Raw genomic sequence first — 27,721 nt, 5'->3', positions numbered from 1 at the left:
CTTTCAAGTTCACCATAGTCCCCACTACTTCCGATGAACTCCCAGACCTGAGGCAAAGCAACAGTCATTGTAATCATGCTCACACTGTTGATCCCAGAGTAGGGTGAACTAGTTCTTGCACAAAAATGAGAAAAATTGGAAGAAAGAGTAGGAGGGCTATAAGTTTCAAGAAAAGTGAGAGAGAATATTTCTTTATGGAAGTGAAGCATATTCCTGTGTTTAAAATGCAATGTGTCTCTATCAAAAGAACTTTTTATTCTGAAAACACCATTATGACCCAGACTCAAGCCTGTGGACACATACACTCATTTGTGCCTTTTGGTGTAAGTGAACCTGAGACACCATCACATTTGCCTTCCTGAGTAACCAGCAGCTCAGGCCCCAGGCTGACTTACTAAACGTCATTCCCCCTATTTTCCTAGTTCTCTCTATCCCCATACGACCGGAAGCGGCGTGTCTGTACACTAGTAGCTTGGCAGAAAAGAAGAGACACATATAATATATCAAGTACACAGTAAGTTCTTTACTTCACTTAATTCTCTCAGCAATCCTTTGATTTAGGTGTCAGCCTCATTTACAGATGAGAAAGCTGTGGCTCAGAGAAGTAAAGTAACTTGCCCAAGTTCACATAGCAAAGCTACTCAGGGGCAGGCCTGCCTCACTCTTTCTCCGAAGCATGGTGCTCCTGCTGCTCATCAAAAAACTTCCCCTGAATTCCTACTTAACACAAAGACGTTAGTGTTTATTGTGGATTGATGAGGAGCAGCCTGGCTTCCCAGGTGGCACAGTGATAAAGAACATGCCTGTCAGTGCAGGAGACGCAAGAGACAAGTGTTTGATCCCTAGGTCAGAAAGATTCCCTGGAGCAGGAAATGGCAACCCACTCCTGTATTCTTGGCTGGGAAGTCCCATGGACAGAGGAGCCTGGCAGTCTACAGTCTATGGGGTCGCAACGAGTCAGACATTACTGAGCAATGGAGCACATACGGCATAAGAAGCAGCCATGGCAAGAATATTCTATTTGTATGCTTATCAGGAGATTTGTCTAATGATCTTTTCTTAGATTTTAATGGCAGAATAGGTTTGTATTTCTGAACAAAATAGAGAATGTACTTCTATTTATGCAGCCAAAAAAAAAAAAAAAAAGCCATGGTACTAGCTGTCCTTTTTGCCTTTATTTTCAAGAACCTCCAAGGGAGGTGTATGGCCCCAATGCATCTTATGGTAAAATGAATCGCCCCCTTTCTCCCTGTAATTCTGAATCTGTCTTTCTGATGCCATTAATGTGCTTTGATTTGTTAGTATTTCTACTGTACACGTTGTATCTGATAGTAAACTTCCTCAGATCCTTTTTAAGGAAGACAAATGTATAAGTTCTAAATAAGAATCTTAAAGTTCCACTTATCCCCATATAAGTAATCTCTAAAGTCAATTTAAATAAGACACTGGATTTACAGAAGGGGCCCTTTGGGGAAAAGCCCTAAAGCTTTTCTTTTATGGCTTAAGAGAAGCAAAATTAAGATGGTTGGTAAGCTCTGGCCTGATTTGTTTGTTATCTTGCCTTCTGCATGGGTTGTCTCAGTCTTTGCCACAAGCATATCAAGGACTGTTCTTATACCTTACAAGAAATGCAAGGATCAGAGAAGTCAAGAATCCAGCTCAAGAATCTCATCGCTGGTAGGTTTGATCTTGAATAACGACTGATTTCTTGACCAAACAAAACCACTACTAGGAAGATGTGAGATAAATTGCTAAATGGCTACGTGAAGGAGTGACCATAATTGATGTGATTACTCCATGAGGACTTTTTAGGAAAGGAACGTCTTGTTCTTCATCACGCTATTATAATTTTTATGATGAGACATATAATGTCTAGAAAGGCCATGAATCTTAGATATCATATAAACTTCAGGGAGACCCAGGTTCAATCCCTGGGTCCAGAAGATCTCCTGGAGAAGGAAATGGCAACCTACTCCAGTATCCTTGCCTGGAACATCCCATGAATGGAGGAGCCTGGTAGGCTACAGTCTGTGGGGTCACAAAGAGTCAGACATGACTGAGTGACTTCACTTTCACTTTTAGCTACATAATTTTAGAGTATCAGAAATCATGTGCAGAACCAGGTCATTATTTCTACTTATAAAAAGACTATGACTCGGTGTCTGTGTCCCTACCTGTAAAATGGAGGAGGATGCTCCATTCCAAACTTCTTCACAGGCCTGTGATGTTAACTGTTATGTCAGTTCTGCTATTCCTTTTCCCCTCTCTCTTTCCCAGAGGGCAAGTGTTAGCCATCAGCTTAATCAAATCTTTCTCTGTCCCAAAGAGATGGTGAACGATTATCCTGTTTTATTCAAACTCTACTATTGGCATGGATTGTTCATCATATTCATTCTTTGCTCCACAAAATATTTTAAAGCTGAACTCAAATACCATTGATTTTCATTACTCATAATAGTTATGTTCTATAAAGTTGTCATGAATACTGAATGAGTAAAGAGTGAGTCTGTGCTCCTAAGGGAAATATAGGGTTAGGTTCCTCGTTAGATGTGGTCACATTTTTGTCAACTGATCAATATATAGTCTTGTTTTATATGTGTCTCTGTCTAAAGATGCCTTGTGTAATATGCATTGTTCATTCATTAACTTTGCACTCACAGTTGTAGCACTATAGCTCATGCCTGAACAAAGCTTATCTAAGACAAGTGTTTTCTCTGTAAAGCTCGTCACAGTCTCCTTGCACTTAGGAACACTAGACAACACCTCAGCACTCTGCTTGCGGGTCATTTCAAACAGAGATGTCAATAAAAAGCACAAAATGCTAACACGCATGGCATTAAATTGCCCGTTGAAAGGACACTGTTCACAGTATGAGACCTGAAATACAAAGACAGAGCCCTGCCTCGCTCAGCCTGAGTTGGAGCAGGTGTGCTGGCCGGTTCAGATTTGTGCCATTCTGCCCATGTATGCAGACAACTGCTAAAGCACCATGAAGATTGATTTCGGGGAAAATTTAGAGACTTTAAATCTTTCCTTCTTATAAGTTGAACATTTTTATATTTTTTAACTTATATTTTACTTATTAAAGTTTTTACTGAGTAATTTTTATGTAATAAAGTTTATCTTTTTCCTTAGTGCTTCAAACTTTGACTCAGAGTTAGCAAACCTTCTCTACCCCCAAGTAATTGAAGAATTACTCATATTTCCTTCTAGTATTTGTATTCTTTACTTTTTTTACAGTTAAATGTCTACCTTATTTGCAGTTTATGCTGGTATGTGATATTTGGAATGAGTACAATTTTAACTTTATCCATATTGCTCTGCCATTATCTCAAAATGTTTATTTAAAAGCTCATCTTTTTGCTTGCTGATTTAATACTACTGTCCTTATTGTATCATAAATATCCATGTATAATTTGGTATATTCTTGTGCCAGTTTCAAATTATGTTAAATATAGAGGCTTTTGAGGATGTTTTAATGTCTATTAGGTCTGGCAGTCCCTCTCTCCCTGGCCCCATCTTCTTGGATTTTTCTTTCCAGAATTTTCTTGGGTATTCTTTCTTATTTGTTCGCTATGAACTTGTCTTTTCAAGTCAATTTACGTATCAAATGTCAAGAGGTTTTCATTTGATTCTTTATTACTTCTTCCTTGGGTATGTGGACATTTCTAAAGAGATTTCCCTCCCAAGTCAATAAAAGTGATAGAACTGTTTCATTTAACGCAGAAGGAGAGGCAGGGTTCTATGAGGCTCGCACTTGCTAAGGAGTGATTCGGGTTACTTGCACCCTCTCCTCTCCCCTGAGCTAATGATCAGCCAGGTGCCCACCCCTGCCACTGTCTCTGCATGTTTGGTCAGGTGTTTTCATCTTCCTCCTCTCATTTGTCTTTCCTTCAGCCTTTTGGCTATAAAACTCTGTACATCCTTAGGATTAGCTGTCATCATCAGAGCTCCTAAATTATTCCCTGAGGGACCAGATACAATTAATGTTAATATGGTTAATACGATTAATACAATAAATACGGTTAAAAAGAAGCTTTTGATGGAATCTCACCATGCCTCTGCATCCACCCAAAGGAGCGCAAGTGACCCAAGAGACCCAGCTGAGAAACCATCATTAGAATTCTAAGTGAGTTTAGTTAGATCACAAAGTAAATATACAAACTCAGTCATTTCCATGTAGAAGCAATTAGGAAAATATAATGGAAATGGAAATTCTATCACTGTGGCAAAAGGACATATAGGTGTAAAATGCCTAGGGAGTAACTCGACAAGACTATAGAACTTAAGGAAAAACATTACAAAAATCCGCAGAAAGACCTAAAGATTAATTTTGAATAAATAGTAGGCCATACGGTGCTTGTAGTTAGAATAGCCCTGGGTGACCCAGAGGGCTCAAGTGTCCCACATTTATGTGCTCAGTTGTTTCTTTGATAGTCGAATGACATGACTCTATTCCATCTATTGTGACAAGTCTAATGGGTTCTTGAAAATCTCCAAGCATTTCCAGAGATGATTGAGGGGCTTATGTTCCTCTTGATCAACATCAACTACGAATATTCCTGTTCTCCAATTACTTGATTATTCATTTATTCATTCATTTATTTCTTTATTCACAGCACATTTGTTGCATGCTTACCGGGTCCTGAGCACTCCGAAGATGCCTGACAATCATTGCTTATGGTCCTTGTGGCTCCTATCTCCATTTCCAGTCACTCTTGTCTTAAGACATAATCTCTTTCATTGCCCAGCTGAGCATCGCCAACACAAGGCTGTTTTGTGCAAGACTTTCTGAGGTTTTTGAGGATCCTAGTGGTGGATAACTGTTGTGTGAGAGAGAGGGAGGACAGATGTGGTGTCTAAGGTCAAATAGCATAAAACAAGAAGCAATGAAAAATTAAATATTACACATATTTAAGTTTGTGGGGAATTTCTCACTCTATCCTTTATTCTTGTGTCTTACCTGCTGCTGTCTTTTGGAATTGCCTATTCTGCCTCACAGGGCTTCCCTGGTGGCTCAGAGGTTAAAGCGTCTACCTGCAATGTGGGAGACTCAGGTTCAATCCCTGGGTTGGGAAGATCCCCTGGAGAAGGAAATGGCAACCCACTCCAGTATTCTTGCCTGGAGAATCCTATGGAGAGAGGAGCCTGGTAGGCTACAGTCCACGGGGTCGCAAAGAGTTGGACATGACTGAGCGACTTCACTTTCATTCTGCCTCACAGTATCTCTTGTTTATTATCTCCTCTTAATCCCTCTTTTCTAGACTTTGGGAACTCAAACCTCCTCTTATGTTATCAAAGTCAAAAGTTAAAGCTAGTTGCACAGTCATGTAGCCTGCTCGGCTACATGCATTGCAGGCAGATTCTTTACCAACTGAAGCACTAGGGAAGCCCCCTCTTATATTATAATGGAGAGCAATTTAACTCTCTCTCTCTCCCGCTGTTACTCAGCTAGATCACACTGGGGTTGGGTTAGCCAAAGAAGTCATTGAGCTATTGTTCCCCCACCCCCTACCCCACCCTACAAAACAAGAGCTCTTTTCCTATAAAAGGGATTCTTCTGATGTCCAGAGCTACAATCTTTAAAAAATTTAATTCCCTCAGCACACTTGGATTTTGATGAAATCAAGCCTCTCCCAGATTAATAAACAAATAGAAGATAATTTTAACTATAATCCCAATTATTTTTTTTCTGAAATTTAATAAAATTATCTTAAAGTTAATTTGGGGGGAGAATAAACTCAAAGAACAACATCCATCCATGTGTGTTCATTCATGCCCAACTCATTGCAGCCCCATGAACTGGAGCCCACCAGGCTTCTCTGTCCATGGAATTCTCCAGGCAAAAATACTGCAGTGGGTTGCCATTTCCTACTCCAGGGGATCTTTTTGACCCAGGGATTGAACCTGGGTCTCTAAAAGGGGAAGTAATGCAGAACTAGTTCTACTAAGAGTTTGAGTTAAACAACACATATTGTTTAATGGGAGAATGAGCAGACAGAGAAGTAAAACATAACACAAAGTTCAGAAACAGATCTAAATGAAATTTTTAAAAAAATAGAAGAAAATATAGGCAACTACTTATAACCTTTTATGTAATCCTTAATTAAGTGAGGAAGGCCTTTCTAACCATGGTTTTGTGTGTGTGTGTGTGTGTGTGTATCATTCTTACAAAAAAATAAGAAAAAAAAAAAAAAAACAGCATGCTTCACAACATGAATGAACCTTAAAAACACTATGCTAATTGAAAGAGCCAGGCACAAAAGGCCATATATTCTGTGTGAAAGTTACAGAATTAGCAAACCCATAGTGCAGTAGGTTAGTGGTTGCCAGGGACTGGAAAGAGAGGATGTTAGGAAATAAATGCTAATAAACATGGGGATTTCTTTTTAGAGTGATGAAAATGTTCTGGAATTAGGTATTGGTGATGGTTGCACAACTTTTAATATGCTGGTAACCACTAAATTGTCTACTTTCTAGGCTGAATTTTATGATACATTAATTATACTTGAGAAAAAATTTAAGGATAGATCATTTCTACTTGGGGTATCATAAGAAAAAAAAAAAAACAACATACCAGTAGAAAATGGTTAAGGAATGTCTTTAAAAAAACATTCAGTGCCATTTGTTAATGGTGGCAAGACATACTTTATTGAATACCACATGAATGGATGCAGGGACCATAGCAATGGGATTTTACAGTAAGGGTGAGAGACTGGGCTCCACCCTGAATAAAGCACAGTCAAGTGGGAATAGATAGCCAAGGAGCAGAATGGGAGTCAGTGGGTGGAAAATTACTAGGAGGAAGCACCAGGGTAAGGGGTTTGGCTAAACTGACCTAACAAGGTTATGCTGAAGGTAGGATGGTAGAGTAAATCTGATCAAATGTTGAGGGTTTGGGGTGCTAGTTAAACTGATTTAGCAGGGTTTTTGCTAAAAACCAGTGTTACCAAATTCAGGTTTGGCTGCTTACCACTCAAAAGCCAATAATTCGAGGGGCAAGTGTCAGTAGAAAGCAAAGATGCTTTAATCAGAAAATCCGGCAGCCTCAGGGAGGAGGTGGACTCATGTCCAGAGACCAACTCCAAGGATTCTGCTCAGCCATGACAGTTTTTAAAGGGAAAAATGGGGAAAAGAATCTCAGAATTGTCGAGGCAGGAGGTTGGGTTCTGCATCATCTCTACTGAGTGCAGACTGGCTGACTCTCTCTCTCCAGATATTACCTTGCCCCCTTGATCTGCCTACAGGATTCCTGAGGGCGCCATTGTGGGGTAGAGAGCTAACCATTCTTTAACTAGTTAACTCTTCACTCTTCTTTTTATCTTGGAGAAGAATTCGCAGGTTAGGCAAGGCATGGTGTGCATTCAGGAGAGCGTAAGTCAGGAGTTAGGTTAAATTGCCTAAGGATCTTATTCCTACATTAGGTTCTTTAAAGTTTAAAAAGGGAGGAGAAATGGGCGAACAGGAAAGGGGCAAAAGAGCTGCCTTCACTTGATTTTACAAGAAAGTGCACAGATAGGTCCACAGGAGAAGGTTCAGCCCCTAACTAGAGAATCTTTGCCAAATGTGAATTTACAGTTTTTGAAAAGATTAATAAACCTGTAAAATACAAAAGCAATGAGATGAAATATGTGCCTATTTACTTGGCAATGATGGTAGGAAAATATAAGTTTCTTTCATTGAGTAGGTTGCAGTCTAATGGAGATTTTCATAATATGGTGTTGGTGAAGGGCATCTCAGCAATATATTTCAAAAGGCTTAGATTGTATCCTAGTGATTCTGTTTTTAGGAATTTATCTTTTTTTATATATATTTTTATTTTTTTTTAATTTTTTTTATTTTTTAAATTTTAAAATCTTTAATTCTTACATGTGTTCCCAAACATGAACCCCCCTCCCACCTCCCTCCCCACAACATCTCTCTGGGTCATCACGGTGTGCCATTTAGAATAAAGTTGTAAAATGCAAATTCCCTGGTGGTCCAGTGCTTAGAACTCCACGCTTTCATTGCTGAGAGCCTTGAGTTCAAACCCTGGCCAGGGAACTAATATCCCATAAGCCAAGAGGTATGGCCAAAAGAAAAAAAAATGTAATAAAGTGTAATAACAACAGAGGAAGATGTTTCTACTGCTAGGGAGAAAAATTAGAATGTATAGCAAAAGAGACCAATAGAAGTGTACACAGGAAAAGCTGAAGAGATAGATAATTTGTAATTTCATGTACATTCTTAACTATATTTTGTTTAGCTATATTTTTCAGATATTCTACACTGGAGGTATCTTTTGTAATCAGAAAATAATAGAAAAGTTGTTTGATATAATACAATTTGAAATTGGTGAAGCTTTGGGGGAGTGTTTTGTTTGGTGAGCAGGACTTATTGTTGCAGAAATGAGATTACAAGTTCCTTGTTTCTCCCGTTTCAAAACTAGAGACGCAGGAAAGATGTTTGGGAAGTCCTCAAAATCCCAAGGCCGGATTCTCACCCTCTAGTTGCCCATATGAGTGATGCGTAGTTTCAAAATCTAATTGATTAACTGATAGTTTTATAACATAGACTATATTGTGGTATATTCACTCCAAGAATTTTTCTCTTCAAATAAGGTATTTTGGGCTTTAACACCAGAGTCATATTGAGTGGAGTTCTTGCTGATTATTGACTTGAATTCTGTTTCCCAGATGTAATGATTTTCTTCTCCCAATTTCCTAGACAGAATCATGAATAAACTGGAGGACAAGCAGGACCAGATGATACCATGAAGAGAAGTTTACAGGCCCTCTATTGCCAACTGTTAAGTAAGTCAATGTCACTTTTCTTCTGGCCTAGAATAGACCAATGTTATTATTTCGCTGGTGCCAGAAGCTTCTGGAGGAAGACCAGTGTTTGGCTGGTGAAGAAGAACAGTACATTTTCCCTCTGCTTCATCTAGGTACTTGAGTATCAAGCATTAAGTCATTCTGTTGCCTCAGGCATCAGTTACTATACATGATTATTGTAGACTTTTATATGATTATTCTAAATTGGTATGTTAAGCACAGTCAATTTGAAAATGAGTATCAAAAGCGTTAAAACTCTTGGTTATGTGGCAGAATTTAAAGAGCTTCCGGTATGATCCACTCTGGATTCCTCATGAAGAGGGAATGGTAGGCTGTTAGGATTTAGTTACATAGAACCTATTACCACTCAGTGACTGTACAGCCTTACTTGGAATAGTTTTGCATAGTTCCATGTGTTCTTCAACAATGAGTGGTGAAACGTAATCTGTTTAGGTTTGGTGGTAGGATGGCAAGTGTTCGATCATGGTTTTCTTGGCACATTGCTCATGTGTTTCGTGGATTGTACCATAAAGTGCCAGTTGTCACATAGGGACTGTGTAATCGTTGGTTCTGGATTGTTACTAAATGAATGTAAAATCTAACACCAGCTGGTGGGTTTGATGTTCAGATTGACACATTTGGGACAACAGACATTACCCACTCCAGGTCAAACCAAAGCCATTGAACTGGGAAAACTTGAAATTCATTGTGCTTATCTGTTTCTTGCTAAGGTAAATAGAGGACCTGTCTTTCCTAGGCTGAGTGCTCCTTGTTAACTTTTGCCAAGAAAATAACATGAAAAGAGATTGAGATGCAATCACCAGTCAGCCCTTAGGATTCAGCAGTTGTTGTATCCCCAGTGCAAAGCACTTAATCTACAGACAGCATTCTGACTGGGTGTTTTACCTGACTCATTTTTGCTATTAAATTCTAATCCCTGAAACACAGATCACTTCAGCCTGATTTCAGCCTGGTGGGATGTCACCAAGAGTTATAGGGACTCTCTCATGTTTTTCCCCATGTATTTTATAGGGTTTGTTGCTTTTTTTTTTTTAATGATAAGCTTGCTTATTAGAGAAAGGGCTTTATGGATTGAATTAGCAGTGTCATCAAGGAATGATTAATTCTGCCATGATGAGAGAGGGAATATTTGAATGATAAATAGGATTACACACACACTCAAGAAGGCGAGGCAGTTTTTTATAGGTAAGAGAAGCCAGAAATGAAAAAGGGCATAGTTGATTTAGAAGGCAGCAGAAGCTTTGTTGAATTCACCTATGTTGATTGGATGCCCCAAAGTTTGCGTAGTATTATAAGGTCATGATTATACAGTGGAGGTGATGAATAGATTCAAGGGATTAGACCTGGTAGATAGAATGCCTCAAGAACTGTGGACAGAGATTTGTAACACTACAGGAGGCAGTGACCAAAACCATTCCAGAGAAGAAGAAATGCAAGAAGACAAAGTGGTTATCTAAAGAGGCTTTACAAATGACTGAGGAAAGAAGAGAAGTGAAAGGCAAGGGAGAAAGGCAGAGACATACACAATTGAAAGCAGAGTCCAGAGAATAGCAAGGAGAGATAAGAAGGCTTTCTTAAATGAACAATACCAAGAAATAGAGAAAAACAGTAGAATGGGAAAGACTAGAGATCTATTCAAGAAAATTGGAGATATCAAGGGAACATTTTATGCAAGAATGGGCATGACAAAGAACAGAACCAATAAGAACCTTACAGAAGCAGAAGAGATTAAGAAGAGGTGGCAAGAAAACACAGAAGACCTATACAAAAAATGACTTAATGACCTCGATAACCATGACTTGACTTCCATGTATGTCCTATATAAAATGGGATATGACCACCCACTACATAAGATGGTATTCAGTGAGGTAATATGGCATATAGAAGACCTGCAATAAATGCCTGTTCCCTTATTGGGCCATCCTGTCTGCATGAAAAGGATACAGCCTCCCTAGGAGCTCTACTGTAACTAACATTTGCATGGGACTTTTTGGTTCACAAAAATGTTTGCAGGATTTAATCCTTACAAACATTATATGGCAAGTGGAACATTGACTATCATTGATCTCATTCTACAGAAGAGAGAGTTGACATGATCAAGGCTGCCTTTCCCAGGTCATGTCACATTTTTTTTTTTAAGTAACATGGAAAATAAGGAACATCATCAAAACATTTAAGAATGTGACATTACTGGGGAGGCGCTGAGTTCTAAAATGACAGATTTGGTCTTTGCCTGGGTGCTGTGTCCTAGAAATTTACTTCACTTTTAAGACCATGACAATCCTTTTGCGCTTATGAAAGTAAGTTTTTATATCTGTTCAGATCAAAGTCATTTGGATACTTACTCAGAGTTAAGGAGTAATGATATTTAGTAAGTTAAGCATTTGCTCTACACCCAGGAATCTGTATTTCTTAAATCATACTCTGCATTATTGGTACATCTTGCCTATTCTTTTTTTTTTTTTTTAATTCTTACATGCGTTCCCAATCTTGCTTATTCTTGCATCCTCTGAATATACTAACTGTGCTGACCATACAAAAAGTAATCCTTTGCTCAACCCAGAGAACTGTCCACAGGGCCCTATTACTCAAATGGTAGAAGATAAAGAGAATTCCTATAGTAGATCTGGGTTCCTAATCTGTAGAATTTAGAAGGTAAGAAGTATCAACTTTTCTGCCTTCTACCTGGACCATGGAGATTGCATCTGTCTCAGACTCAAATTATGCACACAGACATACACACCCCAAAATCCGTATTACTCAACTCTCTAGGCTCTTTTAGGCATAATAAGAAGCTGCTTGAGAACAGAGTTCATTTCTGTTGGGATGATCTGCCTCTCTTCTGATCTCTGGAACTGGGCAGAAAGCCCTAAATATACTTTACAATGAGCAAACTGTCTTTTGTGTTTTTCAGTGCTAACTAGAGACTTTTGCCAACCAGCTACCCAGTGACTTTATATACTTCGTAATGACATCACCATCTCGATGCACATGAGTTTGGGTAAACTCCGGGAGTTGGTGATGGACAGGGAGGCTTGCATGCTGCAGTTCATGGGGTTGCAAAGAGTCGGACACAACTGAGTGACTGAACTGAACTGAACTGAATAATCACTTAACGATCGTCCCTCTAATCAATTCTTCAACTAAAAATATCCAGATAATAATATCTTCCAAAGGGAGTTAACATTCTCCCTCTCTTTTCCCTTTTATCCCATAGTATACCCAGAGCCCCACCATGGTACCTACTAGGCCAGTTGCTCTAATGTGATCTGTGATCTGAAGCTCCCCCATGCTCATTAAGAAAGAAAACAATCTGACTAAATTAACTAATGCCAAGGTGTGCTTCATTGGCTAAGGAGAGTTGGGAGCTTCTCCATAACCTTCAGGGATATTTGCATTAATAAAGAAATTAATTTTACCTTCTTAAGGCAAATGCTGTCAGTGTTGTGGGTTTTTTTTAATGTTTATTTATTTTTGGCTGCACTGGGTCCTTGTTGCTGTGTGAGGGCTTCCTCTAGTTGTGGTGAGTAGAGGCTACTCTCAAGCTGCAGAGCACAGGCTCTAGGGCATGTGGGCTTCAGTGGTTGTGGCTCACAGGCTTAGTTGCTCCGTGGCATGTGGAATCTTCCCAGAGCAGGGATTGAACTCAAGTCCCCAGCTTTGGTAGGTGGATTCTTAACCACTGGACCACCAGGGAAATCCTCAGTGTCGTTTTAAACCATACTGAGTATAGCAGTTTAAACAGGTAAGTTTGCCAGGGCCTGTCCATGCATTTGGATCTCTTTGAGTCAAAGGTCTTGAATTTTCCCATTATTTCTCTTTCTGGCTTATCCCTTGCCTCTTTGGCCAACTAAAAGCAGAAATGATCTGCTTATGCCTTATCATCACCATCTTTCTGGATTTCCAGTGCTGAATACCTGAAGTTATGCATTTGGATATCAGTTCCCACAGACTCTTAACTTGTTGTGAATCCATTTCTCTGCATCTGCATTGTCTCTGCTTAAAGAAAGGCTTCCTATGGTCTTATCTGAGCCCTTTTAATAGTCTCCTTTCCTACTTCCCTTATCTAAGGCCTCCTCCTTCTAATCCACCTTCACATTGCCACCAAACAGCAGCTTGTCCACTGCTGATGATCTTTCGATGGCTTTGCATTACCAGGAACAGCAGTTCTCATAGTGTGGTCCAAGAAGCTCTGGAGACCCCTGAGACCTTTCCAGGAAGTCTGTGAGGCTCTCCTTTTCGAACTATATTATCTTTATGAAGCCAGATTTTCTTTATATTCTTCAGCTATACTGCAAGAGATTAAATGCAGAAGCTGATGTGAGAGCCAGCTAGCTGTGTTTCATAAGCCTGATCTTAAGGAGATTTACAAAAATATAAAACAATGGTACAAACCTAGACAGCATATTAAAAAGCAGAGACATTACTTTGTCAACAAAGGTCCATCTAGTCAAGGCTATGGTTTTTCCAGTAGTCATGTATGGACATGAGAGTTGGACTATAAAGAAAGCTGAGTGCAGAAGAATTGATGCTTTTCAACTGTGGTGTTGGAGAAGACTCTTGAGAGTCCCTTGGACTGCAAGGAAATCCAACCAGTCCATCCTAAAGGAGATTAGTCCTGGGTGTTCATTGGAGGGACTGATATTGAAGCTGAAACTCCAATACTTTGGCCACCTGATGCAGAGAGCTGACTCATTTGAAAAGACCCTGATGCTAGGAAAGATTGAGGGCAGGAGGAGAAGGGGACAGCAGAGAATGAGATGGTTGGATGGCATCACTGACACAATGGGCATGGGTGTGGGTGGACTCCGGGAGTTGGTGATGGACAGGGAGGCCTGGCGTGCTGCAGTTCATGGGGTCACAAAGAGTTGGACGTGACTGAGTGACTGAACTGAACTGAACTGAATCCTTGTCATAATTTTTTTGTTTTAGAAAATATGGTTGTATTTTAGTTAAAATGTTATATATTAACATGTAGTGAGTTTATTGTTATTTTAATGGGTTAATATTTTTTTGTTTCTCAGTTCTAATAGCCGGTAAAGAATCTGCCTGCAATGCAGAGGACCCCAGTTCAATTCCTGAGTCAGGAAGATCCCCTGGAGAAAGGATAGGCTACCCATTCTAGTATTCATGGGCTTCCCTGGTGGCTCAGATGGTACAGAATACACCTGCAATGCGGGAGACCTGGGTTTGATCCTTGGGTTGGGAGAATCCCCTGGAAGAGGGCATGGCAACCCACTCCAGTATTCTTGGCTGGAGAATCCCCGTGAACAAAGGAGCCTGGCAGGCTACAGTCCATGGGGTCACAAAGAGTCAGACATGACTGAGCAACTAAGCACAGTACAGCACATAATAAATATTAGTAGATATAACCCATATAAACAAAGGTTCGCTTTTAAGAGTATAAAGAGGTCATGAAACCAAAGTGTTTGAGGATCACTGAGGGATTAAGCCTAAATTTCTTAGGTTAGCATTGAAGACTGGTTAATACTCTGGTCCCAGATTGCCTTCTTCTTCCACCTCATCTCTCACTGATTCTCTCCATGTACATAGGCGTGTGCTCGTGTGCACACACACACACGCTATTCCACCCAGGGACATCCACAGTGTGCTGACATTGCATCCCTCACAAAGTACAGTTACCCCTCAGTATCTAAGGGGGATTGGTTCCAGGCCCCTCTGTGGATCCCACTTCCATAGGTGTTAGGGTTCCTTACAGTCAGTCTGTGCATACTTACAGTGGGGTAAGAGTGTATTTATTGAAAAAAAAAATCTGTGTATGAACAGACCCATGCAGTTCAAACCTGTGTTTTTGGAGGATCAGCTTGTATTCGGCTTTCTGTGTGCATATGCTTGTTTGCTTGTCTGCCAGTTCTTCAATGTGGGGACTCCATTCATTCCCCTATCTCCAGTCTAATCTAGAACTTGACTCATAATGGGGCTTAATATATGTTTAATGTAATTACCACGTTTCTGCAAATCTAGAATGTCAAGGATGTCATTAACTGTAAAATGCACGGTTACTTTAATGAACCACTGAGAAAGAATTAATGCTTCAACTGTAGAACTATCACAAGCCATCAATTATCAATTATACATTACAATACAGAAGCACATATACGGATAAAATTATTAGAGTAGATTGTGGCTAACTGGGCAACATGGTCCTGGGTTTCTGCCACTAAATTCTCCTTTAGGACCAAGTCTCAGCAAACCCAACTGTATCCTAGCTCCCACCCGTATTCTAGCTCCCACCCTAGTTTGGCCGCATATTGCAAAGGAATTTCCTTTGGAAACTAGAGAAAGATCCAAGTAAGTGGGTTATCCCTAACTGATGTTGGTGAGCATATGCAGTCTTCGTGGTCTGTTTTTCTAAGAAGTAAGAGGAAGTTTTCCTTTAGGTAAAGGAGGGAGAGCTGGTATAAATCATAACTGACTGATGTGGAATTAATGTCCAAACAAGTATTAACTCCAGGATTGTAGGCTCTTTTAAATGTTACAGGCAGTCATAAAGATATTGCATTAGTTATACAGTGGAAGTGAAAAATAGATTCAAGAGGTAAGAACTGATAGAGTGCCTGAAAAACTGTAGACAGAGGTTCATGACATTGTACAGGAGGCAGTGATCAAGACCATTCCCCAAAAAAGAAATGCAAAAAGGCTCAAAATATCTGAGAAAAGGAGAGAAGTGAAAGGCAAAAGAGAAAAGCAAAGATATACCCATCTGAATGCAGAGTTCCAAAGAAGAGCAAGGAGAGAGAAGAAAGCCTTCCTAAGTGATCAATGCAAAGAAATAGACGAAAACAAGAGAATGGGAAAAACTAGAGAACACTTCACAAAAATTAGAGATACCAAAGGAACATTTCATGCAAAGATGGCACAATAAAGTACAGAAATCGTATGGACCTAACAGAAACAGAAGATATTAAAAAGAGATGACAAGAATACACAGAAGAACTATACAAAAAAGATCTCAATGACACAGATAACCATGATGGTATGATCACTCACCTAGAGTCAGACACCCTGGAATGCAAAGTCAAGTGGGCCTTAGGAAGCATCACTATGAACAGCATCACTATGAACAAAACTAGTGGAGGTGATGGAATTTCAGATGACCTGTTTCAAATCCTAAAAGATGATGCTGTGAAACTGCTGCACTGAATATGCCAGCAAATTTGGAAAACTCAGCAGTGGCCACAGGACTGGGAAAGGTCATTTTTCATTCTAATCCCAAAGAAGGACAATGCCAAAAAATGTTCAAACTACCTGACAAATGCACTCATCTCACAGGCTATCAAAGTAATGCTCAAAATTTTCCAAGCCAGGCTTCAACAATACATGAACCAAGAACTTCCTGGTGTTCAAGCTAGATTTAGAAAAGTCAGAGGTACCAGACATCAAATTGCCAACAATGGATTACAGAAAAAGCAAGAGAGTTCCAGAAAAATAGCTACTTCTGCTTTATTAACTACACCAAAGCCTTTGACTGCATGGATCACAACAAAATGTGGAAAATTCTGAAAGAGATCGGAATACCAGACCACCTGACCTGCCTCCTGAGAAATCTGTATGCAGGTCAAGAAGCACCAGTTAGAACTGAACATGGAACAATAGACTGGTTCCAAATTGGGAAAGGAGTGTGTCAAGGCTGTATATTGTCACCCTGCTTCTTTAACTTATATGCAGAGTACATCATATGAAATACCAGGCTGGATGAAGCATAAGCTGGAATCAAGATTGCCGGGAGAAATATCAATAACCTCAGATATGCAGATGACACCACCCTTATGGCAGAAAGTGAAGAGGAACTAAAGAACTTCTTGATGAAAGTGAAAGAGGAGAGTGAAAAAATTGGCTTAAAACTCAACATTCAAAAACCAAAGATTATGACATCTGGTCCCATCACTTCATGGCAAATAGATGGGGAAACAATGGAAACAGTAACAGACTTTATTTTGGGGGGCTCCAAAATCACTGCAGATGGTGACTGCAGCCATGAAATTAAAAGAGGCTTGCTCCTTGGGAGAAAAGTCATGACCAACCTAGACAGCATATTAGAACACAGAGACGTTACATTGCCAACAAAGGCCTGTCTAGTCAAAGCTGTGGTTTTTCCAGTGGTCATGTATGGATGCGAGAGTTGGACCATAATGAAAGCTGTTCAGTTCAGTTCAGTCCCTCAGTCGTGTCCGACTCTTTGCGACCCCATGAATCACAGCACGCCAGGCCTCCCTTTGTTCATCACCAACTCCCGGAGTTCACTCAGACTCAGATCCATCGAGTCCGTGATGCCATCCAGCCCCGGTCGTCCCCTTCTCCTCCTGCCCCCAATCCCTCCCAGCATCAGAGTTTTTTCCAATGAGTCAACTCTTCTTATGAGGTGGCCAAGTACTGGAGTTTCAGCTTTAGCATCAGTCCTTGCAAAGAAATCCCAGGGCTGATCTCCTTCAGAATAGATTGGTTGGATCTCCTTGTGCTCCAAGGGACTTTCAAGAGTCTTCTCCAACACCACAGTTCAAAAGCATCAATTCTTCGGCACTCAGCCTTCTTCACAGTCCAACTCTCACATCCATACATGACTACTGGAAAAACCGTAGCCGTGACTAGACGGACCTTAGTTGGCAAAGTAATGTCTCTGCTTTTGAATATGCTATCTAAGTTGGTCATAACTTTTCTTCCAAGGAGTAAGCGTCTTTTAATTTCATGGCTGCAGTCACCATCTGCAGTGATTTTGGAGCCCCCCAAAATAAAGTCAGCCACTGTTTCCACTGTTTCCCCGTCTATTTCCCATGAAGTGATGGGACTGGATGCCATGATCTTAGTTTTCTGAATGCTGAGCTTTAAGCCAACTTTTTCGCTCTCCACTTTCACTTTGATCAAGAGGCTTTTTAGTTCCTCTTCACTTTCTGCCATAAGGGTGGTGTCTCTGCGTATCTGAGATTATTGATATTTCTCCCGGCAATCTTGATTCCAGCTTGTGCTTCTTCCAGCCCAGCGTTTCTCCTGATGTACTCTGCATATAAGTTAAATAAGCAGGGTGACAATATACAGCCTTGATGGACTCCTTTTCCTATTTGAAACCAGGCTGTTGTTCCATGTCCAGTTCGAACTGTTGCTTCCTGACCTGCATACAGATTTCTCAAGAGGCAGGTCAGGTGGTCTGGTATGCCCATCTCTTCCAGAATTTTCCACAGTTTATTGTGATCCACACAGTCAAAGGCTTTGGCATAGTCAATAAAGCAGAAATAGATGTTTTTCTGGAACTCTCTTGCTTTTTCCATGATCCAGAGGATGTTGGCAATTTGATCTCTGGTTCCTCTGCCTTTTCTAAAACCAGCTTGAACATCAGGGAGTTCACGGTTCACGTATTGCTGAAGGCTGGTTTGGAGAATTTTGAGCCTTACTTTACTAGCACGTGAGATGGGTGCAATTGTGCGGTAGTTTGAGCATTCTTTGGCATTGCCTTTCTTTGGAACTGGAATGAAAACGGACCTTTCCCAGTCCTGTGGCCACTGCTGAGTTTTCCAAATTTGCTGGCATATTGAGTGCAGCACTTTCACAGCATCATCTTTCAGGATTTGAAACAGAAATTGATGTTTTTGAACTGTGGTGTTCGAGAAGACTCTTGAGAGTTCTTTGGATTTCAAGGAGATCCAACCAGTCAATCTTAAAGGAAATCAACCCAGAATATTCATTGGAAGCACTGATGCTGAAGCTGAAGCTCCAATACTTTGGCTGCCTGATAGGAAGAAGTTACTCACTGGAAAAGACCCTGATGCTAGAAAAGATTGAAGGGGGGAGTAGAAGGGGAAACAGAGGATGAAATGGTTAGATGGCATCACCAACTTGCTGGACATGAGTTTGAACAGGCTCCAGGAGGTGGTGATGAACAGGGAATCCTGGTGTGCTGCAGTCTGTGAGGTCGCAAAGAGTCGGATATGACTGAGTGGCTGAACTGAACTGAACTTGCCTCAGAAATGAAGAGTTTTCATTTCCTCCACCCACCATTGAAGGTGCTTCCCTTTCTCACTGAAGGTGCCTGACTATACCATCCATGGAGGATAACATGTGCCTGCCACAGTTAAGGACTCAGATTGTGGATTAAGACTGCGTGGGCACTTGCTAAATTGCTTCAGTTGTGTCCGACTCTGCAGCCCTATGGACTGTAGCCCACCAGGCTTCTCTCTCCATGGGATTCTTCTGGCAAGAATGCTGGAGTGGGTTGCCATGCCCTCCTCCAGGAAATCTTCATGACCCAGGGATTGAACTGGTGTCTCTTATATCTTCTGCATTGGCAGGCAAGTTCTTTACCATTAGCGCCACTTGGGAAGCCCCAGGTTAAGACTGCTTGGGCTCAGATCCTGGTTTGCTACAAATTATTATCCAAATGATTTTTGCCTCTTTAGGTACCAAACCTGCCAGTTAAGCATGCCTCCAAATACCTGTGGGAGCGTCTGCCCTCCACCCCTTGCAGATCTATCACCCCAGAGGCCATGAAAGTAAAAAAGCAAAGTGCTACCACCAGTAGCTATAATAATGGTAGTGACACAATCTGTTCTCCAGTAAGCGTTATGGAAATTGGAGGAACCATTTCATCAGCACCACAGTTCAGTATTTCAGACTGGATTACTCCAACTGGCTTTCGTTGCTGGTTCTCAAACCTAGATATACATTAGAATCACCTGGAGAACTTTTAATAAATCTCCTTGCCCAGACCCCACACCACATCAATTAGAATCTTTGGGAGACAGGGTGGAGAGTGTGGGGCCTAGGTATCCAGTGATGCTAACATGCAACAGGGTTGAGAATCACTGGCTTAGAGCAGTGATAACCATGCAACAGAATTACCTGGACGGCTTATTTAAATACAGATTGCTGGTCACCACCCCTGGAATTTCTGACTCAATATATGGGGATAGTAATTTGCACTTCTAAATTGTCTCTGATGCTGAAGAAGCTTTCGTCCAGGGACCACACTTTTTTTTTATATAAGTTTATTTATTTTAATCGGAAGTTAATTACTTTACAATATTGTATTGGTTTTACCATACATCAACATGTATCCACCACAGGTATACATGAGTTCCCCATCCTGAACCCCCCCTCCCTCCTCCCTCCCCGTACCATTCCTCTGGGTCATCTCAGTGCACCAGCCCCAAACATTCAGTATCATCCATTGAACCTGGACTGGTGACTCATTTCATATATGATATTATACATGTTTCAATGCTATTCTCCCAAATCATGCCACCCTCTCCCTCTCCCACAGAGTCCAAAAGACTGTTCTATACATCTGTGTCTCTTTTGCTGTCTCGCATACAGGGTTATCGTTACCATATTTCTAAATTCCATATATATGCGTTAGCATATTGTATTGGTGTTTTTCTTTCTGGCTTACTTCACTCTGTATAATAGGCTCCAGTTTCATCCACCTCATTAGAACTGATTCAAATGTATTCTTTTTAATGGCTGAGTAATGCTCCATTGGGTATATGTACCACAGCTTTCTTATGCATTCATCTGCTGATGGACATCTAGGTTGCTTCCATGTCTTGGCTATTAAAAACAGTGCTGTGATGAACACTGGGGTACACATATCTCTTTCAATTCTGGTTTCCTCCGTGTGTTTGCCCAGCAGTGGGCTTGCTGGGTCATAAGGCAGTTCTATCACGGACCATACTTTGATAATCACTGTCTTAGACAAAAGAAGTGCTGTCTCGTGGAGCCAAAGATGCTTTCAGTTTCCCTGCAGCACTTGAGCAGGGTGAAGTGGTGAAATGAATGTTGGAGCAAAACCAGGGTCAGTTAGGAAAGAAGAGGAAGGAAGTTAGGAAGGAAGAGGAAGAAAACCAAAAGAATCTCAGTGTTGTAAGGTTAGGAACTGTTAGAAGTTGAGGTTTCAGTTACTCCCCAGGATACACTGGAAGTTAGTTTTCACTCTGTTTTGGAAAAGGGCACTCTGAATGGACTAGCTAAGTTATGTTGTTGTTGTTCAGTTGCTCAGTCGTGTCTGACTCTTTGTGACCCTATGGAATGCAGCCCCCAGGCTTCCCTGACCTTCACCATCTCCTGGAGTTTACTCAAACTCATGACCATTGAGTCGGTGATGCCATCCAACCACCTCTTCCTTTGTCAACCCCTTCTCTTCCTGCCTTCAGTCTTTCCCAGCAGCAGGGTCATTTCCAATGAGTCTGCTCTTCGCATCAGGTGGCCAAAGTATTGGAGCTTCAGCTAAGGTTATAAACAAAGACAAAACAGGAGAATGGCCCTCAAATCTGGCTGTTCACTGCATCAGGCCCACTTTAGAACTTGATTTTATAAGACTGTTTCTTCATTTCATGCTGGATAATTCTTTTGCAAGTCAGGAAATTGAGGCTGAAATTTTTTTATTATGAAAAAGTTTTTCTAATGTTTTCTAGGGAGAACAGATCTCCTTGATTCTTTGACGATTAATTCATTTACACAGAAAAATTGAGGAAATAACACTCTGGGGTCCAACATTAACCCAGGAAGCTTGTGCATACTGGGCCTTTAAAAGTGTTATGTTGATTTAATGTCTTTTAAATTTTATTTTATTTTTTTTTCTGATAAAGCATCTTCTAATTTTTCTTATTTTTAAAAAAATTTATTATTATTTTTTTTTACTTTATTTTACTTTATAATACTGTATTGGTTTTGCCATACATTGACATGAATCCACCACGGATGTACATGCGTTCCCAAACATGAACCCCCCTCCCACCTCCCTCCCCATAACATCTCTCTGGTCATCCCCGTGCACCAGCCCCAAGCATCCTATATCTTGCATTGGGCATAAATTGGCGATTCGTTTCTTTCATGATAGTATACATGTTTCAATGCCATTCTCCCAGATCATCCCACCCTCTCCCTCTCCCTCAGAGTCCAAAAGTCTGCTATACACATTTGTGTCTCTTTTGCTGTCTCGCATACAGGGTCATCATTACCATCTTTCTAAATTCCATATATATGTGTTAGTATACTGTATTGGTGTTTTTCATTTTAGACTGTGATTTTTTTTTAATTTGCCTAAGTCAACAATTCTCTTATGCAGATTAAACAAACCTTAGTAGACATTCTCATTGTAAGCAATCCCAGTAAAGACTGAAAATAAAATATTTTAAAGAAACTCAATTTTATGACTTTAGAGTATACTCCATTACACACACGGCAGGAGCATAGATGAGGGAAGTCATCCTCACAGCTAGAGCTGCTGACTTCAGTTCAGGTCAGGTCAGTTCAGTCGCTCAGTCGTGTCCGACTCTTTGCGACCCCATGAATCGCAGCACGCCAGGCCTCCCTGTCCATCACCAACTCCCGGAGTTCACTCAGACTCACGTCCATGGAGTCCGTGATGCCATCCAGCCCTCTCATCCTCGGTCGTCCCCTTCTCCTCTTGCCCCCAGTCCCTCCCAGCATCAGAGTCTTTTCCAATGAGTCAGCTCTTTGCATGAGGTGGCCAGAGTACTGGAGTTTCAGCTTTAGCATCAGTCCTTCCAAAGAAATCCCAGGGCTGATCTCCTTCAGAATAGATTGGTTGGATCTCCTTGCAGTCCAAGGGACTCTCAAGAGTCTTCTCCAACACAACAGTTCAAAAGCATCAATTCTTTGGCACTCAGCCTTCTTCACAGTCCAACTCTCACATCTATACATGACCACTGGAAAAACCGTAGCCTTGACTAGACGGACCTTAGTTGGCAAAGTAATGTCTCTGCTTTTGAATATGCTATCTAGATTGGTCATAACCTTTCTTCCAAGGAGTAAGCATCTTGTAATTTCATGGCTGCAGTCACTATCTGCAGTGATTTTGGAGCCCCCCAAAATAAAGTCTGACACTGTTTCCACTGTTTCCCCATCTATTTCCCGTGAAGTGATGGGACTGGATGCCATGATCTTAGTTTTCTGAATGCTGAGCTTTAAGCCAACTTTTTCACTCTCCACTTTCACTTTGATCAAGAGGCTTTTTAGTTCCTCTTCACTTTCTGCCATAAAGGTGGTGTCATCTGCGTATCTGAGATTATTAGTATTTCTCCCGGCAATCTTGATTGCAGCTTTGCTTCTTCCAGCCCAGCATTTCTCATGATGTACTCTGCATATAAGTTAAATAAGTAGGGTGACAATATACAGCCTTGATGTACTCCTTTTCCTGTTTGAAACCAGTCTGTTGTTCCATGTCCAGTTCGAACTGTTGCTTCCTGACCTGCATACAGATTTCTCAAGAGGCAGGTCAGGTGGTCTGGTATGCCCATCTCTTTCAGAATTTTCCATAGTTTATTGTGATCCACACAGTCAAAGGCTTTGGCATAGTCAATAAAGCAGAAGTAGATGTTTTTCTGGAACTCTCTTGCTTTTTCCATGATCCAGCGGATGTTGGCAATTTGATCTCTGGTTCCTCTGCCTTTTCTAAAACCAGCTTGAACATCTGGAAGTTCAGGTTTCACATATTGCTGAAGCCTGGCTTGGAGAATTTTGAGCATTACTTTACTAGCATGTGAGATGAGTGTAATTGTACGGTAGTTTGAGCATTCTTTAGTATTACCTTTCTTAGGGATTGGAATGAAAACTGACCTTTTCTAGTCCTGTGGCCACTGCTGAGTTTTCCAAATTTGCTGGCATATTGAGTGCAGCACTTTCACAGCATCATCTTTCAGGATTTGAAATAGCTCCACTGGAATTCCGTCACGTCCACTAGCTTTGTTCATAGTGATGCTTAAATGTTAACTCTTAATGAATTTTAATGAATCATATAGAAAATTCAATTTCTATGTCAAAATTCTATATGAATTTTCAATATGAAAGTACTTTTGCTGAACATACAGTGGGAGAGAGCATAGAATTTGGATTTGAAGGATGTACTTTGTGCTCTCATGTCTTTTCTTAACAGGTTTGTCATTTTACACAGAGCGCTTAACTGCCCAGAGCTGCCTCATTTTCCTTAACTACAGGACACAAATGATGAGTATATCCACCTTGAGGATTGTTGTGAGAGTTAAATGATCAGGGTATAGAAACATTTCATAAGTTGTAAAATGCCTTTTAAACATGGGTTGTTCTTTTACTATTGTACTTAAATAACTTAGGGCTTCCCTTGTGGCTCAGGTGGTAAGTAATGCAGGAGACCTGGGTTTGATCCCTGGGTTGGGAAGATCCCCTGGAGAAGGGAAAGCCTACCCAGTACAGTATTCTGGCCTGGAGAAGTCCATGGACTGTATAGGCTATGAGGTCGCAAAGAGTCAGACATGATTGAGCGACTTTCACTTTTCACTTTAAATAACTTAAACATTTCTTTTGTTTTTAAATTGTGCTATTGTTTAGTAAATCTCATTTAAAAATTTTAAAAGGGAAATGTGAGAGAGTCTAGTATGTCCTTACCCAGCTTCCAATTCAGTAGAACACTCATTCATGGACATGAAACTCAAGGGAGCTAGTCTAACAGGGCATTTTCTGGCTTATCGGGATCTGATAAAATTTTGGAAAATTGTTGTAAATGAGAGAGGTTCGAGCAGAATTTTTTTAATGAATAAAAGGAATTTTTCCTCAGCAGATTCACACTGACTTGTAATAAATCTTCTCTGGAAGTTTTCTGGATGGTTCAATCATTGCCTTTACAAATGTGAGGGACACTGGAGATTGTCCAGCTACAATCCAAGAAGCTTCTCAGACCTAAGCCACATTGCCTTTGCCAGCTCTCCTTCTTAATCTCCCTCTCCTGTTCACCCATTTCCCTTCCTTTCCTTTGGGTTATCTTGTTCACCAGGCTGTCTCTTCTCTTTGATTTTCCCCTTGAGAAGTTTCTGAAACTTTCTGCTGCAAGGCATAAATCCTTTCTCTGTTGCAGGTGTTCTGACAGCCCCTCAAAAGTGGATTTCTTGCCTTTGTTCTGGAGATACCAGCATGTCACTTAGGGTATCAGGGTGCCCTGTGAGCTGTGGCCAGTAGTATTACTCATCCCCCTGTCTATGCATCTTCCTCAGTTTCCTCTATAAAAAGCTCACTATGGCTGCCATATGACATTAGCACAAACTTGGTGGCTTAAAACAGCAGAACTTTTTTTTTTTCTCACAGTTATGGGGGCCAGAAGTCTGAATTCAGGGTGTCAGCAGAGCTGCACCCCCTACCAAGGCTCCGAGAGAGAATCCTTCCTTGACTCTCCCACGCTGGTGGTTCCAGGATGTTCCTTGGTTTGTGGCTGTATCACTCTAGGTTCTGCCGTTGTCTTCACATGGCCTTCCCTCTTATCCCTGCGTCTCTCCTCTGTGTATCTCTTGTAAGGACACTTGCCAAGGGATTTAGGGCCTACTGGATAATCAAGCATGATCTCATCTCAGGATCCTTGATTATACCTGCAGAACTATTTTTTCCAAATAAGGTCTCATTAACAGGTTTCCGGGAGGACTGCAGTCCATGGGATTACAAAGAGTCAGATAAGACTAAGTAACCATCACTTTTAACAGGTTTCTAGGTTAGGACATAGATGGGCCTTTTGAGGGACCACACCCCCACCAATCAGAGAATGATCTTGCTATACTTCATAGAGTTGGTAATACAAGTATATCAAGCACTTAGCACAGTGCCGAATAGGTGCTCAGGCCGTGGTGAGTGTGGGTGGAGGAGTAGGGTGTCAGGAAATGGAACCAGTGCACTTATGAGTTTATACAGCTTTCTGAAGTTTTACCACAAAGTGAGGGCAGGAGAGCACCAAGTGCTTAAAAAAAAAAAAAAAAAAAAAACACCAGTGAACCCAACCCAACTGGTGTAAAAGTGCCCAGGAAAGATTTGCAGAGACTGAGTGCTTTAGGGCTATAAGCTTGAGGGACGCGAGGTGCACACTGAGGCTGAGCCTCTAGGGCAGGAGGGACTCTAGCCGAGATGCCCAGGCCCGTGTGTAGCTGGTGCACAGGCTGCGTCTCCTGACCTTGCCAGGGACTGCAGTGCTGGGTATTTGATGAGAAGAGGCAAGAATTAGATTCTCTTGAACTGTGATGAGTGAGTCTGGTTAACACTGAGCATAAGGGCTTTAAAGATTTCCCTGGGATATTCTCTCAGACAACTGTCTCCCACAGGGCAGAGCCCAGGCTCTGTGCTGGCAGCTGCAGGGTCTGCTAATTATAATATGGCTTGAGAGAGAGCCTGGAACCCTCTGAGATGAAAAGATGCTACAGTTTACTTTGAAATTCCTTGGTTAGGTGAAGAAATGAGAGCGTAACCACCTTCCCCCAAAGCCAGAGTCCAGATGTCACCTGGATGGGGGACCAAGTATTGTGCCCCAAGTCTCTGCTGGGTTATGCCCCAGCATCCAGGGTTGCAGTGGAAGATGTATAGGAAGGTGATAGGTGGAGACAGTTGGAAGCTCTCAGTCAGGGCACTTGAACAGGGGTGGTGATTATTAAGACCCCAGCTCAGGCCTGGAGGCCACTAGGAGGTTGGAGGAGTGCCAGCCTGCAAGAAACCTGAGTGTCTGGGCAACTTCCTTGTCTGAACACATGGGGTCTCATCTAAGTACTTGGAGCAGAGCCAAAAACGTTGAGTCATAATTATTTCCACCATTGTTACCATCCCTTCCCCCACTTATCCCATTTCTCTGGACTTAAAAGTGAAACTCATCTCTCTTTTATCTCTGGACCTGTTCTCATTCTCATATACTGTGTTACAAGTCCAAGCTATTACATCTCCATCCTTTCCCCTATGAGTCCCCTTCCTAAGTCTCCTTCTTTGAGAGCCTGTCTGGAGTCCCAGCTGAGCGCCAGAGGTGACTGGAGAAGGACTGGTGATGAAAGTATCTGTGGTTAGAGATGTAATTGAAATCCCCCCGGACGTGGCCCCGTGGGTGTCTCCTGTGCATTATTAACTTGGGATGATAAATGAGGAGGCCAGGTGTTTTCATCTTTCCCTGAAGATGTGGCTCTTTCAGATGTGGTCTCCTTGGGAGTTCTTCGCCATAGGTGGAACTTCAGCACATCACTGCCAGTCCGGGAATCCAGATTCCCCCAATCAATGGGTACTTCAAAAATAAAAAGTTCCAAAACTTAGGAATTATTTATAAACTTCGGAGGGATTTATAGTATAATTATTAAGGAAGGAAGGAAGTCTTTATACAGGACACCTAACTGTTCTTGTGAGAAAAACATTCTTGTGTGTATAGCAGGGAATTGAGAGATTTACCTTCTGATGTTACACGAGAATGTGTAGACTTTATATCAAATAAATTTCATTTTCTTAAAAAAAAAAGGAAAGAGGAGAGGAAGCGAAAGAGGAGGCATCAGATAAGCAGTTGCTAAATATTGAAAGAGATTAATGGTCAGGATTTTTCCACTCGCTTCCTCTTTCTTTCATTTTCCATGACAGGATTTTATTCCCTGGAATATACGGAAGAGTCAGATAGTTTCAGAGCTGAATGGAAGATCCTTTAGTAATTGCCACTCTTATCTAACAGATGAAGAAACTGATTCTGTCCTGAAAGGATAAGTTGATGTGAGGGCAGAGGCACAAACATGGGTCCCCAGAGCCAGGAGCAGGGCTCCCTGCAGGCGGTCCTTCCACCACCCTCCACCTTCCCTCTTCCCTTCAGCCCCTGTCTCACTGCTTTTCTCTTCCTTTCTCAAGTATTCCAACAACCTGGTGTGCCTGGCTCCCTGCTGCTCAGGATTGGCCCCTTGACCTCAGCCCAGCAGCTTCCTCCCCACCCAGCCTCTGTCCATGACATTGCCTTGGTTTAAGTTCTGCTAGCACACGGGGCTGTCTGACATTTTTCTTTGCCCTTTTTTCTGCATTCCCTACATCTCCTCTTGGAATGTCAGCCGTGAGCCAACATACTGTGTTCCCAGCATTGAATAGCGCCTGGCTCATGGAAATCCCCCAGCAAAAGA

General features: G+C 41.3%; 1 protein-coding gene across 2 annotated transcripts in view; it reads left to right on the top strand.

The window, feature by feature from the left end:
- The window catches only part of TMEM108 (transmembrane protein 108), a 422,004-nt gene that overhangs the window by 209,922 nt on the left and 184,361 nt on the right, over positions 1–27,721 (top strand). The window contains exon 3 of one of the 2 annotated variants that reach the window (XM_018051242.1): positions 8,707–8,792. In XM_018051242.1, coding sequence (XP_017906731.1) covers positions 8,753–8,792 — 40 coding nt within the window. In that variant the 5' untranslated portion in view covers positions 8,707–8,752. The remainder of the gene's footprint in view (positions 1–8,706; positions 8,793–27,721) is intronic. The other variant, XM_018051251.1, reaches the window with a different exon arrangement.

The sequence above is a fragment of the Capra hircus genome, chromosome 1, assembly GCF_001704415.2.
Source record: "Capra hircus breed San Clemente chromosome 1, ASM170441v1, whole genome shotgun sequence".
NCBI lineage: Eukaryota > Metazoa > Chordata > Mammalia > Artiodactyla > Bovidae > Capra > Capra hircus.
This window is presented reverse-complemented; position numbering and strand designations above follow the sequence as displayed.